The sequence below is a fragment of the Myxine glutinosa genome, chromosome 4 (genome assembly GCF_964187855.1).
Source record: "Myxine glutinosa chromosome 4, kmMyxGlut1.1, whole genome shotgun sequence".
Lineage (NCBI taxonomy): Eukaryota > Metazoa > Chordata > Myxini > Myxiniformes > Myxinidae > Myxine > Myxine glutinosa.
The window spans coordinates 153,044,230-153,064,599 of record NC_136264.1 but is presented as its reverse complement, the minus strand read 5'-3'; the positions used below and the strand labels follow the sequence as shown (position 1 = coordinate 153,064,599).

The 20,370-nt window shown below is 44.4% G+C and overlaps 1 protein-coding gene across 1 annotated transcript in view; it reads left to right on the top strand.

Moving 5' to 3' along the window:
- LOC137425426 (AF4/FMR2 family member 3) overlaps nt 1-20,370 on the top strand; it is a 232,478-nt gene that overhangs the window by 147,576 nt on the left and 64,532 nt on the right. The window contains exon 12 of the mRNA XM_078776641.1: nt 330-642. Coding sequence (XP_078632767.1) covers nt 330-642 — 313 coding nt within the window. The remainder of the gene's footprint in view (nt 1-329; nt 643-20,370) is intronic.

Below are 20,370 nucleotides of genomic sequence, written 5' to 3'. Positions count from 1 at the left end.
TTTGTACTTTTTGTTCTTTTGTTTAAACTCTCTGGTTCGTTTTTCCACTTCCAGTGTTTTTATTATTCGGGATCCAATCCTTCCAGAATGGGATATCTATTGTTTTTGCTCTGTTTATTAGGGTACCACATACCTTTCAGGCTGTGTAACCCTATTGTTCTTGTTGTGCATAAATTAAATAATGGATTTGATTTTCATTGTGGTTTCTAAAATTGCTTCGATATGGGAGGGGGTCTATAATGGCCTTTAAGGTTTGTCTGTTTGTTTATTAAGTTTAAACTAATCAATTGTGTCATGCCTTATTGTCATGCTTTTTGATTTTCCTGCAGCAATGCAATGTCCTTTGAGTTGGGCAGCAACATGAAACCACTGCACAACTCAAGCGGTAAAACAAACCCCAACTGGGTCCATCAAAGCCAATCTGCAAGCAGGCATATTGCATCAGATGCTTCCACACCTATACATGATGCTGCTGAGGCCAGTTGTAGTAGTGGTGGTGGTGGGAGTGGTGATTGTGCTGAGCTGACAGGCTTGAGTGTGTCTGGGACCAGCTCTGACTCACATGAATCAGATTCAGAGAGCAGCAGCAACAGTTCAGGAGAAAGAAATATGAACAATACAACAAGAGATAATTCTCCTGAGGTACAGTTTTAATATCATAATAAATATTTTTTATGCCGGAGGCATTATGTTTTCGGGTTGTCCGTCCGTCCGTCCATACGGGCTAAACCTTCTATTTCTCAGCAACCACATGTCCGATTGAGACTAAACTTTCAGGATAGGAGTGACACCCATGCAGAATGTTTTATGACAATTGTGACGTCATAGGTCACGTGGTATGGCAGACATCTTGGATTAAACGCAAATAATTAAAAAAAAATCATTCTCAGAAATCGCTGAATGGAAAAAATAGAAACTTGGCACATTGTCAAGTACTCCCAATGGGGAATAAAAGCATGATAATGATGACATCATAGGTGGAGTGGTATACCATCCAAAAATGTTTTAATCAAATTCCTTATCCTAAAAAAATGAAATTGCATGCACATGATCTATGACTCATTTGTATTGACATATTAAATTTACTAGTGAGGTACCCATGCTATGCACGGGTGGGAGGCCAGAAGCAAACAGACAATATAGAAATGGCGAATGCTAAAGCATTAAACCAATAAATTCCACATTCCTGTAGCACCTTCAGTCGCACGTTAGACATGGACAGCAAGTTCATGAAGGACTTCCATGAAAACGTACCCGTTCGCAAACAAACGGGTACGTGTGTTCCATACCCAGTCAATGGCGAATCTGCATATGGCGATCCACGAATTCACGTTTAGAAAGTAGAAACCGTCACGGCATTTCGTCATTCACTTGAACTCGATATCTCTTTTTTCATTCCAAACAGCATAACTCCAATCACAAATTAAATAACATTAATATAAAAAATAAACTTTTAACAACATTCATGACATAAACAAATATTTAAATACTGATGTGAAGTTCCGTACGGTTGGGTGAATACAATTACGAATTCAAAATCGTAATTGTATTCACTCAATTCCAATCATCAATTGATACTTTAACAAAACGATGAACACGATTAACGATTAAACATTACGATTGAATGAGGTTGTATTGGGATATTATCAATCCCGCGCATTGCGTCATCTGTCCACTTCCGCATTCGCGGCAGGTTCGTAATTCTCATCAAAATCTAAACAGTATTTTTAGAATTTCAACAAAAGCCACATCACTGTTCATATCGGTAAATATTATTCCATTGTGTTTAGAAAAATTGGAAAATTGGAAAATTTGGAAATAAATTGGAAAAACAATATAGCCTATTTTACTCCAAGGGGTCCCAGGAATACCTACCCAAAATATCGTTGCGATCGGTTCAGCCGTTTTTGCGGTACTTTCGAACGGACAGACGGACATTTGGTGAATTATAGTAAGATGACATCATAGGTCACATGGTTTGGCAGCCATATTGGATTTAACCTAAAACCTTTAAAAAACATATTTTCCCAAACCACCAAATTGATTAACTCGAAACTTTACGTGTGTCATTGACTAGGCATGGCGATTAAAAGATGATCACAAAAACATCATTGTTCAGATCGTGTGGCAGCCATATTGGATTGAAGGAAAATATTAAGTCAAGTAATTATATTTCTGAAACCGCTCACCCTATCGATGCGAAATTTTACAAATATCATCTTCATCTAACACCACTGTTGCATATAGTTTGAAAATGATGATGTCGTAGGTCATGTGGTTTGGTAGCCATCTTGAATAGAAAAACGAACCTTATCCGATCAACATGAAACTTCACAAATGTGATCCCCTACCAATACATACGCCGAGTGTACATTTTTAAAGGTCATATGTCACGTGGTGTGGCAGCCATATTAGTTTGAAAGCCAATATTAAAAAAAAAATCCCTTCTCTGAAACTGCTTCACCGATCGATGTTAAACCTGTCATGGCTGGTGAAAATGTGATACTTGAGAACAGCTCAAGGGATTTAAATCAAACTTGTTCAGTTTCAGACAATGAAAGAGGGCATCTACCCATTGTGGGACTATGCGGAGGCATATTGGTGACAGGGTCGCATTGCTCTAGTTTCAATGTAGAAAATATGTAATTAAATGTTCTTTTTTCTTTTTAATATGTAAGTTAACAATTCAATATTCATATTACCATGGATTGCTAAACATCTATTTTGTGAATGTTTTATTTTTCTTGTTTGTGAGGACAAAATAGTAGCATTAAATTTTCATCAGACTTGGGATAATTCCTGATCCTGGAAGTTCTTTAGAATAACTAGTGGAGCCTTCTCGGCATACCTACGGTTGGTGATGTGCTGCAACACATTCTTGGAAATGCACTTTATAATTTTTGTTGTTACAACTTTCGGTTGTTTGTCCGTACTCAATCCTTTTTAAGTACGGAACGTCAAGCAAGGAAGCAAAATATGTCAATTTTAAAGTCTGATAAGACTCATTTAGGGTTCAAACTGCCAACCGACCTACACTCAGAGCGGATGGGCCAACCATTATGCCACTGAGTCTGGTTGTCTCAGCCTGCAGCTTTAGCTGGAAGTTCTTTAAACTGGTTTTTTTCATATATATATGTATATGTATTATGTCGGTGGGGTAGAGATACTTTAGACTAGGTAGATTTGTGTAGGTAACATGCTCCGACTGTCGTGAAGAAGAAGAACCACCACCATGTAATAAGTAGAGGCCCTGTTTTTTTTTTTTGTTTTTTTTGTATACAAGATCGAGGCTCGTGAAAGAGCGAACATTAATCACACAGAAAGACAAACCGACACATAAAACATATAACATAGGGAGCGGTAGACAAGATGGGGAGAGAGGGGGAAGGACACAAACACAACATTTGAGAGCAGGGACCGAGAGACATGGAGACATCGAGAGATCTGAGAGAGGGCGAGGGCTTTGGGGGGGGGGCGTGGGAAGGGGGCAGTGGGAGAGGTATAAAACATATGGACACTGCCAGGACTTCCAGGAAAGAAGTTGGAATTTCAAACAAGGTGGATCTGGGGTGAATTAGCGGGGGTAGAAAAGATCAAGGTTTTGGATGGGGGAAGAAAGGAGATGGTGGTGAACAGCTGTTTTAAAGACCTGGAGGGAGGAGTGGGATTGAAGGGAGTGAGGGAGTTTGTTCCAGAGGCGGGAGAAAAGAGGAATGAAAGAGTGAAGGTGAGCGGAGAGCCGAGATTTCGGCAGTTTAACCATCAGAGGGTTGCTGGCAGATCTTGTGCGACCTGTAGGAATATTTGGGGGACAGAGCACAGAGAGAGCTGGGGGTGCAAGGCCGGAGAGGAGTCGGTAGAAGACAGAAAGACCACCTACCTGCCTGCGGTGAGTGAGTGAAAGGCCCTCAGAGATAGCTTCATCGCGGGAGATTCCAATAATTCTGAAAGCTTTGGTTTCAACAGCGTGAAGCCGAGCTAGGTGTGAAGCAGGAGCACCGGCCCATAGGGGAGAACAGTATTCCATTGAGCTGCGGATGAAAGCCTTGTATGTGGTGAGGAGCTCAGGTGTGCCGAGGAAGGACTTCGCACGACGGAGGATGCCCAGTCGGCGACTGGCTTTGGAGGCCAGCTTGGAAATGTGGTTTTCCCAAGAAAGATCATGGCAGATAGTGAGACCCAAAATCTTGAGCGACAGAACTTCTTGGAGAGGATTGTTGAGAAAGTAGATGGGAGGGTTGTCCAGTCGATCTTTTCGGAGAGACATAGTAAGAGTGTGAGATTTGTCAGGATTGAAAGACATGTTCCACTTGTTTGACCAGTCTGTGATTTTGTCCAGGTCTTCAGAGAGTGAGGAGGCAGCAGACTGCCGATCTGAGGGAAGAGGAATGGAGCGGCAGAGAGTGGAGTCATCAGCAAAGAGATAGAGAGGATTTTCGAGAGAGTCAGAGAGATCATTGATGAAGACCAGAAAAAGCACGGGGCCCAGAACACTGCCTTGGGGAACTCCAGCCTGAACAGGAAGAGGAGATGAGAGAAACCCATTCAGGGCCACACGTTGACGACGACTAGAGAGGAAGTCCGCCAGCCATGCGTGGAGATTTCCATGGATACCAAAGGAGGAGAGTTTGGTGAGCAGAGCGGGGTGCCAGACCGTGTCGAAGGCACGTGATATGTCGAGGGAGACAGCTCTAATTTCCTGTTTGGCATTGAGGACCTCCATCCATTGTTGAGACAGCAGAAGCAGCATGTCCAGAGTAGAGTGACCTGGTCTGAAACCAAATTGATGATCAGAGATCAAGCCATTGGAGAAGAGGAAAGATTTCATATCAGAAGCAATGATGGGTTCCATGACTTTGCTGATAATTGGGAGAAGGCTGATTGGTCTGTAGTTGCTAGGATCTGTTTTTGCACCTTTTTTGTGCAAAGCGGTGATGTTGGCTGATTTCCAAGCAGATGGCAGTTGACCTTGAGCAAAAGAGAGGGTGAAGAGAACAGAGAGAGGGTGAGATAGAGCAGCAGAGCAGGATTTTAGGACCCGTGGGCTGATGCCGTCGGGTCCAGTTGCAGAATCAGAGTCGAGGGTTGACAGAAACTTTTCCACCTTGTCAGCAGGAAAGGACACGGAGTCCAGGAGCAGCAGGGTACGACTGGGTATGGTGGGTACAGAGAGGGATGGGTTTGGGACACAAGATTTAGAGGCAAACACAGAGTTGAGGCATTCAGCTTTTTCACGTGCGGAGTCAGCTGTGTAGCCGTTTGAGGTAAGGGAGGGGATGGAGGGGGAACAAACACCAGAAACGGATTTGACCAGACGTCACCAGGATTTGGAAGAGGGAGACAGATAAGAGAGTTCGGTCTTGAGAACGGAGAGATATTGTTTCCTGGCTCTCCTGAGGGTGGACACACACTTGTTTCGGGCTTTGTGAAAGGAAATGAGATTTCCTTCCGTTGGATTTGCTTTCCAGGAGACGAAGGCAAGTTGTTTCTGGGCAACAGCCTCACCACAAGATTCCGTGTACCATGGACGGGAGGAAGGGTATGACAACTGAAGACGAGATGGGATAAATCTGTGCATGAGAGAGAGCAATTTACTTTGGAAGAATTCCCAGGATGAGTTGATGTCAGAGGTGGTAGAGATGGGAGACCAGTCCAGATGATTGATGGCTGCTTGAAGACCGTGCCAGTTGGCCTGAGTGAAATGCCAGACTCGTCTACGCTGAGCAGGCTCCCTGAGGATGGTCAGAGAGATGTCCACTTTAACAAGGACATGATCAGATGATCCGATCGGTGCAGAAGAAGAGCAGCAGACATTTTCAGGGAAGTTAGTCATAACCAAGTCCAGAAGAGAAGATGTTCCGTTGACTGAGGATCCGGGTCGGGAAATTGACAGATTGTGTCAGTCCCAGTGAGTCGCAGAAGTCCTTTGCTAAGGAGCCATGGCTGGTGAGAGAGGTACCCACACCCAGCCAACTGGCATGATGACAGTTGAAATCACCACATATGAGGAAGAGAGAGTTGGGATGAGTAGATAGAAGTTGGTCCATATCATCAGACAGCGAGATGTAGATGGAGTCATCACTGTTTGGTGGACGGTACAACACACATATGAACAAGAGGTGGGAGCGAAGGGGAAGCCGTAGCCAGAGGTATTCCTGGGGGTGAGGTGGAGAGAGTGCAGTGCAGGGCGAGTGAGGAAGAGAGTTTTTGATAAAGATAGCAACCCCGCCTCCAGGACGAGGCTCAGGTCTATCATACCGGAGGAGGGAGTAGCCCGGGAGAGATACTATGGAATCAGAGACATCATAAAGGAGGAAAGTTTCTGTTAAGCAGATCACGTCTGGTTTGACAGAAGCAACCTGTATGGAGAGATCAGTTAAGTTTGAACGAAGGCCCCGGATGTTTGAGGTCCATACCGTTAATGAAGAGGAAGGGGGAGCATCAGATACAGAACAGGGGGGAGGAGGGGTAGGGTAAGATGTGGAAGAGGTGGAAGAGGTAGGGAGAGCTGTTGAAGGTGTGTCAGAGATTTCAGAATAGCTCGGAGAAAGGGAAGGATGGGGCGGACAAAAGGTTTGATGGTGATTGGGTGAGCCACAATGAGGTGTTATTTGAGGAGGGGGAAGAGCGAGGCAGAAGGTTGGGGGAGATGGAGGTGAGAGTTTGAAGGGGGAAGAAGCGGGGAGGACACTTTGAGGAGGGGGAGTGAGCGGGGGGAAATTGAGAAGCAATGAGGGTGGGGAGATTTGAAGGGGAGGGGTGAGGGGGGAGTTTGGGAGGGAAGGGACAAGGGGAGGGATTTGAAAGGGATGGGATATGGGGGAGATTTGGAGGGGAGGGGTGAGGCAGGAGTCTAGGAGGGGAGGGGCGAGGGGGCGTCTTGGCGGGGAGGGGTGAGGGGGTAGTTTAGGAGGGAGGGGGCAAGGGGGGAGATTTGAAAGGGATGGGTGATGGGGAAGATTTGGAGGGGAGGGGTGATGGGGAAGATTTGGAGGGGAGGGGTTATGGGGAAGATTTGGAGGGGAGGGGTGAGATTGGATTTTTGAAAGTGTACGATTTATGGGAAACGAACATTTATTGCAAAATGAGTTTCTTGTGATCTTCGAGTTAAAAATACGTTTAAGGACGCTGGATGGAGGATGGAGTGCAGGAGAGTTTAGGGAATGTAGAAAAAAGGCACTATAGGAGATGGATATTTTTTTTGGGATGAATTGATTTGGTGAGCAAGTCGAAAGCAGCCTTTTAAAGAAGAAGAAGAAAAAGGTGTTATAAAATATGACGGAATACATAACTTGAGGGGAAAGTGTAAACATTGAAGGTTAATGAGTGAAAACTATCTGGGGAAATGGGGGAGAAACACGTGGTCGAAGAACGAAACAACGAATAAGAATGAATAAACGAATGAGAACAGAGAAGGAAATGTTTTTTTTTTTTTTTTTTTTTTTTTTCTTTTTTTTGAGTTGAGATTTACACAAGGAAGTAGGCTATGGGTGAAAAGCCTGGGAATACAGAGAACGAAAGTTATTGGATCACAAACGACGGACCACTGAGAGAAAAACAAAGCCTCAAGGTTGTACAGTGCACACTACAAGGCCTTGCTCGCGACACGGCAAACAGACGATCAATTTATGAAAGATAAACACCGAGAAACAACCAAAGTTGCACACAATAACTTCACACCCCGAAAGATAAATACAGTTTCGACAAAATACAATTGTGAACAGACTTAACTTCGAAAAACGTGGAGACCGTGTGGAGCTTCGAAAATCCCTGCCGCCGTCTCCAAGATCTCGCGAGATCTTTACCAAGGTAACCTGTTTAGCCCGTATGTCGGATTAAGGTGTATCTTCATCCCCATTCCGAAGAATGGGGCATGTTGACTAGTTATAGGGATTATGTTAACTACTTCCCTGTTCGTTGTTCCCTATGTGATCTACCCTTTGTCCCTTATGGCACCGCAATAGACACTAGTGAGAATGGCAATTAAAGCACATTAAATAATAATAAAATCAACCGGAAGCCAGTTCTGAGCACTGCCGATGGGACGGCAACCAGCTACAGCACACATCGAGGTCGAGGAGGCCAAAGACCCGCCCCGAGGAGCCATGATTGGCCAGGGCGGAGGAAGAAGGTACTCACTGATTGGTGAAAGAAGGCCGAGGAGGAAGCAGTGCGCTGATAGGCAAAGTATGACCGATGACATCAGAGGCGGACTGCGCGCTGAGTGGTGGAGAGCTAAGCCTGTGGTGTTGGCCGGCAGGGATTGGAGGAGAGGCACCGATGACGTCATGCCGGTACCAACAAAAGAGAACGCAAACGGACATCTTCTCTCTATCTCTCCTTGCTTTCACTTTGCTGTTGTTCCTGGCGGTCACGCTCGCTCTGTTCCTGCCTATCGTGTTCTTCTCCTTCCTGCCTCTCGCTCACCTCTGGCTCTCGACTCTTGCTGATGGTAATCCTTTGACGAACGACGAGCTGGGTTTCACCAACGCGGCTGAGAGGCAAGCTGCACGCCTGCCGTTCGAGACGGACCATGAGGCCTGCTTCACGCCGGCGCACGCGGCCTGGTGAAACAAGCGGACTGCGGCTTTCCTTCCCGCCAAGCACAGAGCCATGTCCGGACGGCGCGCTTGGAGCTGACACCATTCCTGACACGATACACCAACCAATCTGAGCTTAGTGCACTAAATAACCACATGTTTTATTTTCCAGGTTATCTTTCCCTTCGTCTGTGTTCAAGTCTGGTGTGGGGGACGTCCCAATTTAGCAACTTATTTGACCGTGTTTTTCTTTTGTGTTACAGGCATTTCCTTTCATAAAGCCGGTATTTTTGGACATTTTAAATCCGCCTCGGTTTGAGTTATTTTTCGCAGGTTCGGGAACAGTCGGCGGACCACAGGTAAGCTCTTCAGTTTTCGCTTCTTTCTTCCTCAGTACAGGCAGTCCCCGGGTTACGAACGCCCGACTTATGAACGCCCGTACTTACGTACCGACCCCCGTAAAGCCTATGTTACGGATTCGTCACTTCCATTGTGGTGGTTTTCATCCACTAAACATTTCTGATTCCATGTACTATTATTGTTTTCAAAAGGTTTATTGTTTATGAACTGTTTTCAAAAGGTGAAAAAGTTAGTGTTAAAAGAAATCGGAAACCGGATCGGGAACCGGACGACGAAGAGGAAGAGGGGAAAAGAAGGCGGAGCGAGTGAGTCGGACAAGAAGGAGTCGAGCTACTTGCGGTCTGGAGCGAACGTTGGCGAGCAAGAGTCACGAGTGAACTTTTGGGTTTCCCGGGAAAGGGATTCCTGCGACAGAGTTGTTATCGCTGTGACAGATCAACCTGCGTGTCAGGTTTTGCGGTGGATTCTGAAGAGAATCATCATCATCATCGTCGTGCCGTTGCGCCACGAGACCAGGCCGTTGGCCATTTTGACTCGCGCAGGACTTGCACTTCGCTCACGGTTTCGTCTCGTTTCGACCATTTTCACCGCATTCAGACGTCGATCTGGGGTGTGTGTGTGTGACGTGGCTTTTGAGTGGAAAGTCTGCGTGTCGCCGACTGTGAGCTGTGGAACGTCCATACCCGAGGGTGTGATTTTCCCGTCGCCTGGAGGGCGCCTTTGGATTTCCCAGTCGCCTTGAGGGCGCCTTTGCACAGCTTTGGCCGCGTGACTGTGATTATCATCCGAACGGGATTCTGGTCTCGATTGGACATTGACCTGTCGATTGCTGGAGCGGATCGGCGCTGGCTTGAAGCCGGGGATTAGAGACATTGGGGATGTTCTTGTTTCACTCACTTGGCGCACAGTGAGTTATATATTACAAAACTGATGGTACCATCATAGGATATTGATTGTACTTTTGATTCATATTATTGTTGTACTGTTATTCTTGTGTGATCTTAATACAATATTTGTTTGTGAGTAACAATTGGTGTGGCTTCACCATTGATCTTTGACATACAGAATAACACATTTTTCTGCCGTGACTCCTCTCGGGGCTCGGAGTTACACCGTGACCAGGGGGTCGGGGAGGAGCACGTAACACCTATTATTTAAAATAAAATAAATATATATATATATATTTTGTTGTATACTGAATCGAGGCTCGTGAAAGAGCTAACATTTATCACACAGAAAAAAAATCAAACAGACACACAAAGTATATAATAAGGGGAGCGGTAGACAAGAGAAATATGAGAAAAGCTCTGTTCAAGCCACCCTTGATGTTTACTTTAAGAAAATTGACCAGCACCAGGTCCATCCTCTCCAGCACCAGGTCCATCCTCTCCAACACCAGGCCCATCATCTCAGAGAGATATATCAAGGTATGATTGTTTCAAGGTTTGCAAGACATAAATTGGAACGAGAGTAAGTGTTAACCTTTAATCATTACCTTTTCTTTTTCTATCTCAACAGTTTAAGAAATGTTTCTTTCATGTTTTTTATACCTATAAATGTTTTAGGTAAAATATATATTATATACTCAGACAAACATTTGACTAATTGACACTAGATGTGAACCGTACATAACTGTTCTGACTTGCATACAAATTCGACTTACAGACAGACTTAAAAACGGAACTAGTTCGTAACCCGGGGACTGCCTGTATATATAAAAAGTCCGCATTTGAACTGATCGTCACCTCGGAGTTAAAACTTTCTTTGGCTATCCGTGATCCCTGTGGTGTTCACCTGGGGAATCACACGACAATATATATATATGTATATATATATATATATATATATATATATATATATATATATATATATATATGTATGTGTATATATATATATATATATATATATACGGTATATATATATATATATATATATATATATATACGGTATATATATATATATATATATATATATATATATATATATATATATATATATATATATATATATATATATATATATATATATATATATATATGTATGTGTATATATATATATATATATATGTATGTGTATATATATATATATATATATATATATATACGGTATATATATATATATATATATATACGGTATATATATATATATATATATACGGTATATATATATACGGTATATATATATATATATATATATATATACGGTATATATATATATATATATACGGTATATATATATATATATATATACGGTATATATATATATATATATATACGGTATATATATATATATATATATATATATACGGTATATATATATATATATACGGTATATATATATATATATATGTGAAGAAGCAGCTCTTCGTTTGGAAAAGAAGTCCACAAATAGCCTGAAAAATGACGCAGCTTTTATTAAAACCAACTTATACAGATCCGGAGGAGACAGACATCTACAGCAAGAATCCGCTTCATGCCAAGTCAAGCCTTCCTGCAAACGCATTGATTCTCATTCACTTATATATGAATACGATTATCAGAAAATCTCCGAGAGAACAAAGCGACTGGCGAGAGTCCCTCCCACCGTTATCCCTGTCATTCGGGGGAGTCAGCCCTTCCTTATCATTCGGACCAAATGTTTCTCTGGGCTCCGAGAAAACAGAAATGTAACTCACAGAGAGAAGAGTGCATGCTTGGCCAAACAAACCCATAAAATATATGGGTTTGTTTACATGAGTAATTCAAAGCATGTTTATACAGAGTCATGCGTCGCTGTGATTAATACAAAATATATATGTTTATGTCTGCAATCTAAACATTCTACTAGCGTTACACAAAATCACGCGCGTGAGCGTGATTTTACGACCGGCCTTATCTAGCCTTGAAAAAGCACACGTATACAATTTGTCCAGCACGACCGAAGCGAGCCTTTCCTCATCCAAAACTAAAACGAAGCAAAAACCCTTTATTAACTTTATGAAAATAGCATTTTTAAACAACATTTAAATCATAACACATTAGCAACCAACGTCTATAACTGAACTTTAGGCAATAACAAATCTACAACTTGACATTCCTTCCTCTTGTCTCGTCGAGACAAAGTATCTTAAGAGACAACTTGCCACATCGGGCTTTATTGAAAAATAATTGTGTAATGCGGGTATTGAAAAAATAATTGTGTAATGCGGGTATCTCCCAAGGGCATATCGTGCGCCCAAAGCGCCTCGCCCGTGCATTTGGCGAACGTGTCGTGTGGTGCGTGCTCGGAGCCTGAGGGCTCAGAACATGAAAGTCCATTAACGTTTCGGATCCACAACGAAGGTGTCTGGTCCAGATGAGGTTCTGCTCCGCCAGAGGGCCACCACCTCCCCTGCGGAACTTGCTCCCCCCACCCTTTGCAGACCCAGTCCTTGCAGATCTTCGAAGTTAATCAACGATCATGCCCATGAGGTCCCTCACGTGCTGCTGTTCTGGGGAATACATAATATTGTCAGTATCTTGTGTCTCAATTTCCTGGTCAGGGTACAGAGCGTAAAAATCCGATTCACTTGAAGCATTTGAACTTAATACATATGAAGCAAAGAGAGGAACTTCCTTTATGTCAAAGTCTCCCTTGGGCGCCTGGTCGGCTTGCGGGTCTAGGATATCCACGTCGGGTCCCTCGACCACCAGACCCAGCGTCGCAATCAGATCCATAGTTGGGTTGAAAGGGGGCGTGCAGCTGTCAGCTTGTAATACATAAGCAGCGTTAGCCAGTACACGCAAGGGGTTTATAGCACAAGTATCACAGTCATCACATACACCGTTACAGGCAGCAGCCAGTTCCCACATGGGATCCGCACAAGTATCACAGTCATTACAAAATTCAATGCAATTTTCTGGAGCGCCGGTCGCAACTGCCTTGTTGAAGGACCCGTTCAGGTCGACGGCCTCTGTGGTCAGAGCCATAGTCGTTGTCGGCGGCTTCTTCACTTTCCATCCTGTAAAATACTTTCTCATACAGAGGAGGACTAGAGATTTCATTAGTGCCCCCCAAATTACTACCCCGATTATCACAGCCAGTGCGGTCAATAACCACTTCACTATGGTGCCCGTCCATCCCTGGAACCAGTCAGTGAGCCAGCTAAATGTATAAGAATTTTCGCGTGCGATCCGATCGATCGTCAGGGTGTGGCTAGTTTCCCTTAGTCTCACTTCTGCATCACCATTGTACGCATGTGAATTACCGTGTCCAATAGTATGTCATGAGCCGTAGCGGTGTCGTTTGCCACCTTTTCTAGGGCCAAAGCCAATTTATCTATCCGGAAACTATCCATGACTGTGCCCGCTCCTGGGAAGAAGAAACCAAACACCTTTTCCCATAGGCTCCCGTGTAGTTTAGTGGTTCCATCTTCGTTCATGACTGACCTCTTATAACGCCTGTCCAAGGACTTTGGGTCTAGCTCATCCAGTATCTCAACGTCAGGAAGGACTGAACCCAGATAACATGTGCCCCCCCAATTATTTGGTAAATAGGGGTAAGCCTTGTCGCCGCATATAAACATTGTCCCATGGGGTGGGACCAGGTGGGTGGATAAGCACTGGAGTCCCTTTACCACCCCATTAATCCTACTAACCCCCCTAGAGAATGTTATAGCCGTTATGTTGTGGTTGCGTTTATCTTGCAGTACTATTCGTAATGTAATCCCCGAGCTCCCTTGTCCCAGCTTCCCGGGGAGAGTGTAGGCGCATTCTGATTCTCCCATACGCAAGTGGCCGGAACCCTGGAGGCAGACCCTCCCTTTCTGTGGTTTGACCCAGACGGGGGCAGGCCTCTCGGCCACATGGGCAATCATTGACGGGCGATAATTAAATTGTCGATTGCAACTCTTGCCGTTGTCAACCCCTTCTCTTTCCAGCGTGGTGACTAAACATGGGGAATCGATAGGTTGTGAGCAGAGGTCATTGAGGGACAGAGGTAGCACTATCATGTGTATTCCTGTGGTGCCTGCTTGGGGAAAGCGCATGCACGACCAGCAGTGTGTCCTATTTTGAATTGTTGCCACTTCCCTGGCCACTTTCCAATATGTGTTTTCACCCTTCTTTGGGGCCTTATTCTGGGGTTGTGGCGTGAGTATGTATTCGATGCATGGTATGTAGTTCTTTTCGCCACCGGCCGCGCCAGGGGTCCAGACGCTGCACCGGACCTGCATGGTCATGTCTTTCCCTAGGCGTGTGCGTGTTTGTAGCTTAAAATCAGGGGTTCCCCATTGGTATCCTGGTTGGGCCAAGGTCTTAATGCTAGCTTGCCCGTCTTCCCGGAACTCTCGTTGCTTTTGTAGTACCATGCCAACGCGTCCAGGCCCTGCCGACAGTGCTAGCCAATTTATGTTCACCCAATTTGTGTGCAGGGCTTTCTGTTCGAAACATGGTAGTGATACTCTTTGTCCCCATGTTACGGTGAGGTGTCGGGTTTCGTTTTCGCATCTATTGGAATCGGAGTTTCCCCTAGCTGCTGTCGCTATCAATAGTATTGTACCTATGATTAGGCCCATCCTTACTGTGGTTGCTGTGGTGTAGTGTCTGGTGCTTGTATGGCCAACTTACAGTGCGTGGCGTGGATCCACGAGGTCTTGCCCTCGCAAAAGACTGCCGTTGGTGTAGTCAGCAACACCTGGACTGGTCCCTTCCACCTTGGTTCCAAGGCGTTCTTGCAGGTGAAGTGCTCCACGAACACCTGGTCTTTTTCCTCTGGTGGAACACCTGGTCCACAAGTCTCCTGGGAGCGCCTGGTCTACAGGTCTCCAATTCATAGATTCAATTCATTCAATTCATAGTTTCATAGAACACCTTTTCTCCAATTTCCTAATCCACTTTTTTCCAAGTGGATCCAATTTTATCCAATATTCAATTTTTTAATTCAATCCCATTTAATCCAGTCCAATGCAAATTAAATTCAATCCTTCTCTCAGCATCCCATTACCTGTTTCCAACATCAATAAAAATAAAATTATAAAATTAATAAAAATCAATCATCTCAAATCTCAAATCAAATCAAAATCATAAAAAAATCAATAAAATAATAAAAATAAACGAAAATTACTTCAGCTAGAGTTTCAACTAGAATTAACACAAACAAACCACCATTAACCTCCATTAACACAAACAAACCACCATTAACCTCCATTAACACAAACAAACCACCATTAACCTCCATTAACCTCCCCCTATTATTTATTTATTTTCACGAATAGACAAATAATAGAAATAACCTGGTCTACTTCCAATTTCAATTCTGGTCAGTTCTGGTGTCTGGTCACACACAATGTTTTCCTCACCCACTGTGATTCGCTCAAAATAGATTCTCACTGTTATGTCTGAAATTCGTCTCATGAAAACCCATTCAAGAGTCCGGTGTAACAGATAGCCAAACACATAGACACGCCGAAGACCCCAGGGTACCCATCAAACTAGCTTGTCCGCAGATCCACAACACAGCGAAACATGTAACTTTACTAAAATAATCACTTACTCATAACTAATACTCATAATAACTCATAATTACTTATGTAATTACTCATACCAATACTTACTTAAAATAATGTAATATCCCAATCTTCACCCCCTATGCAAATCGAAGCACCCCGGACGATCCACAACCAATATCAACCACTGTAGCCGTCTTCCCGACTCCAGGCAGCCACACGCAGCCACATACATCTCCATCCACGTCACACAAGACAACAGCCAACGAGTGTGTCCACCACACAGAAACCTTTGGCAATGCAACAACCGAACTCCCAGACAACCAACAACAAAACCCAATCCATCTCCATGGCTCATCAAGCAGTTCCAACTTAATCCAGCTTCACATACCGATTTCCCCAAAAACTCGTGAAACTTCACCCCCATTCTGGAAAAACCCTGGACTAAACCCTGACACCCTAAATAACTTCAGACCCATCTCCAATCTACCCTTTCTGTCAAAAGTTTTGGAACGTGCTGTGGCCACTCAACTCAAACATCACCACTCTGCCAATAACCTGTATGAAACATCCCAATCCGGATTCTGCTCCAGCCACAGTACTGAAACTGCTCTCCTCAAAATCACCAGCGACCTTTTCTCTCCTCTGACGCCGGCAACCTCAACCTTTTCATCCTCCTCACCTCAACGCCTCCTTTGACATCATCAATCACACCATCCTCCTCACCCTGTTTAGACCAGCTTGTGCCTATTAAACCCAAATCAGTTCACTCCCAAGCCCACAAGGACCACCTACTACTCTCAAATTATCCACTCTGGCTCCGGAATCCCAAAAGCACTCTTCTCTACAATAAACAAACTAAATAAACAAATAAATAAACAAACTTTACAACGTGAACAAAACTCCTCAGCGCCCTGGATACCACCACCTGTCATTCAGAGTAGACAACAGCATCTCCTTTCTGGCTTTCAGCATCTCCTTTCTCCTTTCTGGCATCCAAATGAAATTCTGGCTTCAAATCAACTTCCTCGAACTTAACTATGATAAATCTAAATTAATCTTCGTTTGCCCACAACCACTCACCAAATTCACCCATAACTTTGCCCCCAACATCGATGGTCATTTGAACACAAATTGAACAAAATTAATCGAACAAAACACTTCCATTAACTCGACATTCTTTTCACAGCACAAAGTTCACTTGAACATCCTTTTCCTGGATACTCCCTCTTTATTTTTATACCATACCATGCTTCTCCACTTGCAACCCAAATATTTTCCATGAAATAAATAAAATGAATTTTATGAATCTTCTCATTATTTGAAAGTTTACAAAATGTCCCAAATCTGTATATTATTTTCTACTGTGGTTATATTAAACCATTATTTTACAAAATCCAACTTTCAATAAACTGGAAAATGCTTCGCCATGGAATAGTCCACCACTCATATAAATAATCATAAGAGTTCTGCGAAACATCTCCATCTTTAAAACTTAGCCAACCAATTTTAAACCACATGTTTTCCCCCCAAAAAACAAGTCACATTCTTTGTATATTGCCAACATTGTTCATCGTTTAAGTATCATCCAGAACTAAATTTTTATAAACCATCAACTTGTAGATGCATTTATTTATATCCCATTAACCCAAGAACTCTCAATTGCTTGGTTATATTTTAGTAATGTCATATATCCATATTTCTTTTCCAAAATGTTCCTGATATACACATTAATCCCATCTGTCTTTGTTTCCAGATGAACTCAAATCAGGAAATCAACACAAATCCTTATTACCTCCAATCAATCACACTGCACATCATTCCCCGTCCTTGATGGATAATTTTACATCCAGATGGGCACAGCATCCCATTTTTGGCGACCCAGCCCTGAAACAAGCCCCTGGACTCCTTGCAGGCTGGACCAAAACCCCTGGACGAGGTTGCATCCCAGTACTGACTCTGCTGCCTTCTTGCAAACCACTTCAACTCCATGAATTTTACATGTTTCGTGAACAGAACAAAAGCCCTCTGTAATCGTCAGATTGAACCTGCCCCAAACCCGTCCATATAAACTCCATTGTTGTCCTGTCCATCTCTCTGTGTTATATTTACATTTTGTGACTCACAGCTCCACATCGCAAAATGCTAGCTTCTACGAATCCAACAACCGTCACAATCCGCCCAGGAACTTCCAGGCGTGCTCTACAATGCAGCACCTCTCTACCTGGTGCACACCTTTCGCACATCCCTCCTCGTTCGCACAACGCTTCATCAACACCTCCTCGCGCCCACACAACTGCAACCCCCGTGTCCACCCAGAGTGCCCAATCTGCGACCCACAATCTTCTCGGGGCACACACTTCCTCTGAGAGTGGGCGAGTTATCGCCGGCACTCTGAGCAAGTCTCATACAGCACACCCGTGACTCGCGGCTCGCTCGGCTCCTGCCCGAACGCACAATATCCCTCTACCCAAACTTCCACGGAGCCGCACGGCGGAAACACAGGTTTGTACCACACTTTAATTAAACGAACATTGCCAGGATTCTCGGACAGACGTTTAATTTCACAACACACATGACAAAAATCCGATTTAAATTCAGAGATCGCCGATCGACCTGGCACAACCATCTCAACGCGACGACGCCACGCCGCCCCCCCCCCCCCCCCGTCTTGGCGCGCACCCTCGTGCCTCCGCACGAATCTCAACACTCCCTGCACGCCGCTCTATTCGCGTTCACGGCGGGGTTTACCTCACGTTGGGACATGCAGTCGGCTGTCATAACATAGAGCTGTCATAACAAATCTACGACCTGACATGTAGTGAGCTGTCAGAACATTGAGCTGTCAGAACTCATCCCTAGCTCGTAAACATCGCAAAAAAACAGGATCTCCGACGCTTGACCTCTCTGACCCAAAATGCACTATATGACACCAATTCCAAAGGTGAGCTGCCTCAGCGATACATCCCACACATACAATCCACAATATCTGCCATTGAATGAACTCTTCGATTCAAGTAAAACACACATATTGATTCGAATTCTGAACCTCCAGTTCCACAAACTCCAAACCTCCGTCCGGCTGCCGCTCGAAAGACAAAGCAGCCCATCCTGCAACCATCTCCAAGAAACCGCTTCATATCAACAGTAGGTCGACAAGGGCACTCCGAGTGCTTTCCTGACCCGATTTATATCAATTCGCTTCCCAAACAACTCCCAAACAGATGACAGACAAATACATTGGCCAGATACACACGTCAATTAACATCCCAATATACATTCATTCCTCATTCATATACTCATAGAAGTCTCCCAGACTTCGCGCGAAACTCAGATCGACTCAAATCATGCCTTTCTCCAGCCACTCCCAAACAATCTTTGCTCATTCATGTTACGTCTCTCATTCAAGGAAAAGGATTTTTTGGGACGGGTTGGACGGGGGTGGGTTGAGGTGAAAAAGGGAAGGCAGGGCGGGGGGTGTTGGGGTGTTGCCTAGAGCCCCGGGACTGAGCTCAGGTCTTGGGGGGGTGGGGGGTGTTGCCTAGAGCCCCGGGACTGAGCTCAGGTCTTGGGGGGTTGGGGGGTCTTGGTCTGGTATCTGGTCCAGCGGCATCACTCGCTGATTTACTTGTTTAACTGCTTACTTACTTGTCCTCTGGCCAGGGATTATTTAAATCTTTAGTTAACACAGCCCAGTCCTTTAATGGTCTTACCGCGGCAAAATGATGCCTCTTAAACATGAAAGATGCCGGGGTTCCCTTAAGGGGTTCCCCTTCTTTCATTAGCTTGCTTCCCATCTTATTGCTCTGGGCTGATCCTTCCTGGAAAGTTCTCGGCCTGGCTCAACCTTTACGGCTGTCCGACCTCACTTTTCCCCTTTCCCTTGTACCGAACGTTATCTTCACCGATATCCTGCGCAAATCCTTTTACTGGCCATGTTCCTATGGCCCTCTTAAGTTAGCCACAGCCCTTCGTTCCCTGGCATGCAATGGCATACCCCATCTTGTCTCTGGGCTGTTCCTTCCTGGAAAAATCTTGGCCACCTGGTTTCAACCTATATGGCTGTCCGACCTCATTTTCCCCTCCTGGTGCTAACTGTAACTTTAAGCTTACTGTTAAGTCCTTACTGGTATCCTTACTTGTTTATCCTGGCTTTAACAAAGCCACGTCATTCTGAGGCCTAAAATGAGCCTTTACTTACAATTTCTGTTCGAGTGCAGGCAGCGCGGAAGACAAGGAGACTGAGCCCGCTCGAGGGAGGAAGGTACGAATTTGGAATAATAGCCCTCTGATATAAAACAACTCCCACCTTTAATCAAATCAACGTGCCGGCGCCGGCCTCAGGCAGCCTTCCTCCTGTCCCTCGGGCTCCGTTTCCCGTCGTCCGGTGCTGACCCCACTCCTGGTACCATCTGTGAAGAAGCAGCTCTTCGTTTGGAAAAGAAGTCCACAAATAGCCTGAAAAATGACGCAGCTTTTATTAAAACCAACTTATACAGATCCGGAGGAGACAGACATCTACAGCAAGAATCCGCTTCATGCCAAGTCAAGCCTTCCTGCAAACGCATTGATTCTCATTCACTTATATATGAATACGATTATCAGAAAATCTCCGAGAGAACAAAGCGACTGGCGAGAGTCCCTCCCACCGTTATCCCTGTCATTCGGGGGAGTCAGCCCTTCCTTATCATTCGGACCAAATGTTTCTCTGGGCTCCGAGAAAACAGAAATGTAACTCACAGAGAGAAGAGTGCATGCTTGGCCAAACAAACCCATAAAATATATGGGTTTGTTTACATGAGTAATTCAAAGCATGTTTATACAGAGTCATGCGTCGCTGTGATTAATACAAAATATATATGTTTATGTCTGCAATCTAAACATTCTACTAGCGTTACACAAAATCACGCGCGTGAGCGTGATTTTACGACCGGCCTTATCTAGCCTTGAAAAAGCACACGTATACAATTTGTCCAGCACGACCGAAGCGAGCCTTTCCTCATCCAA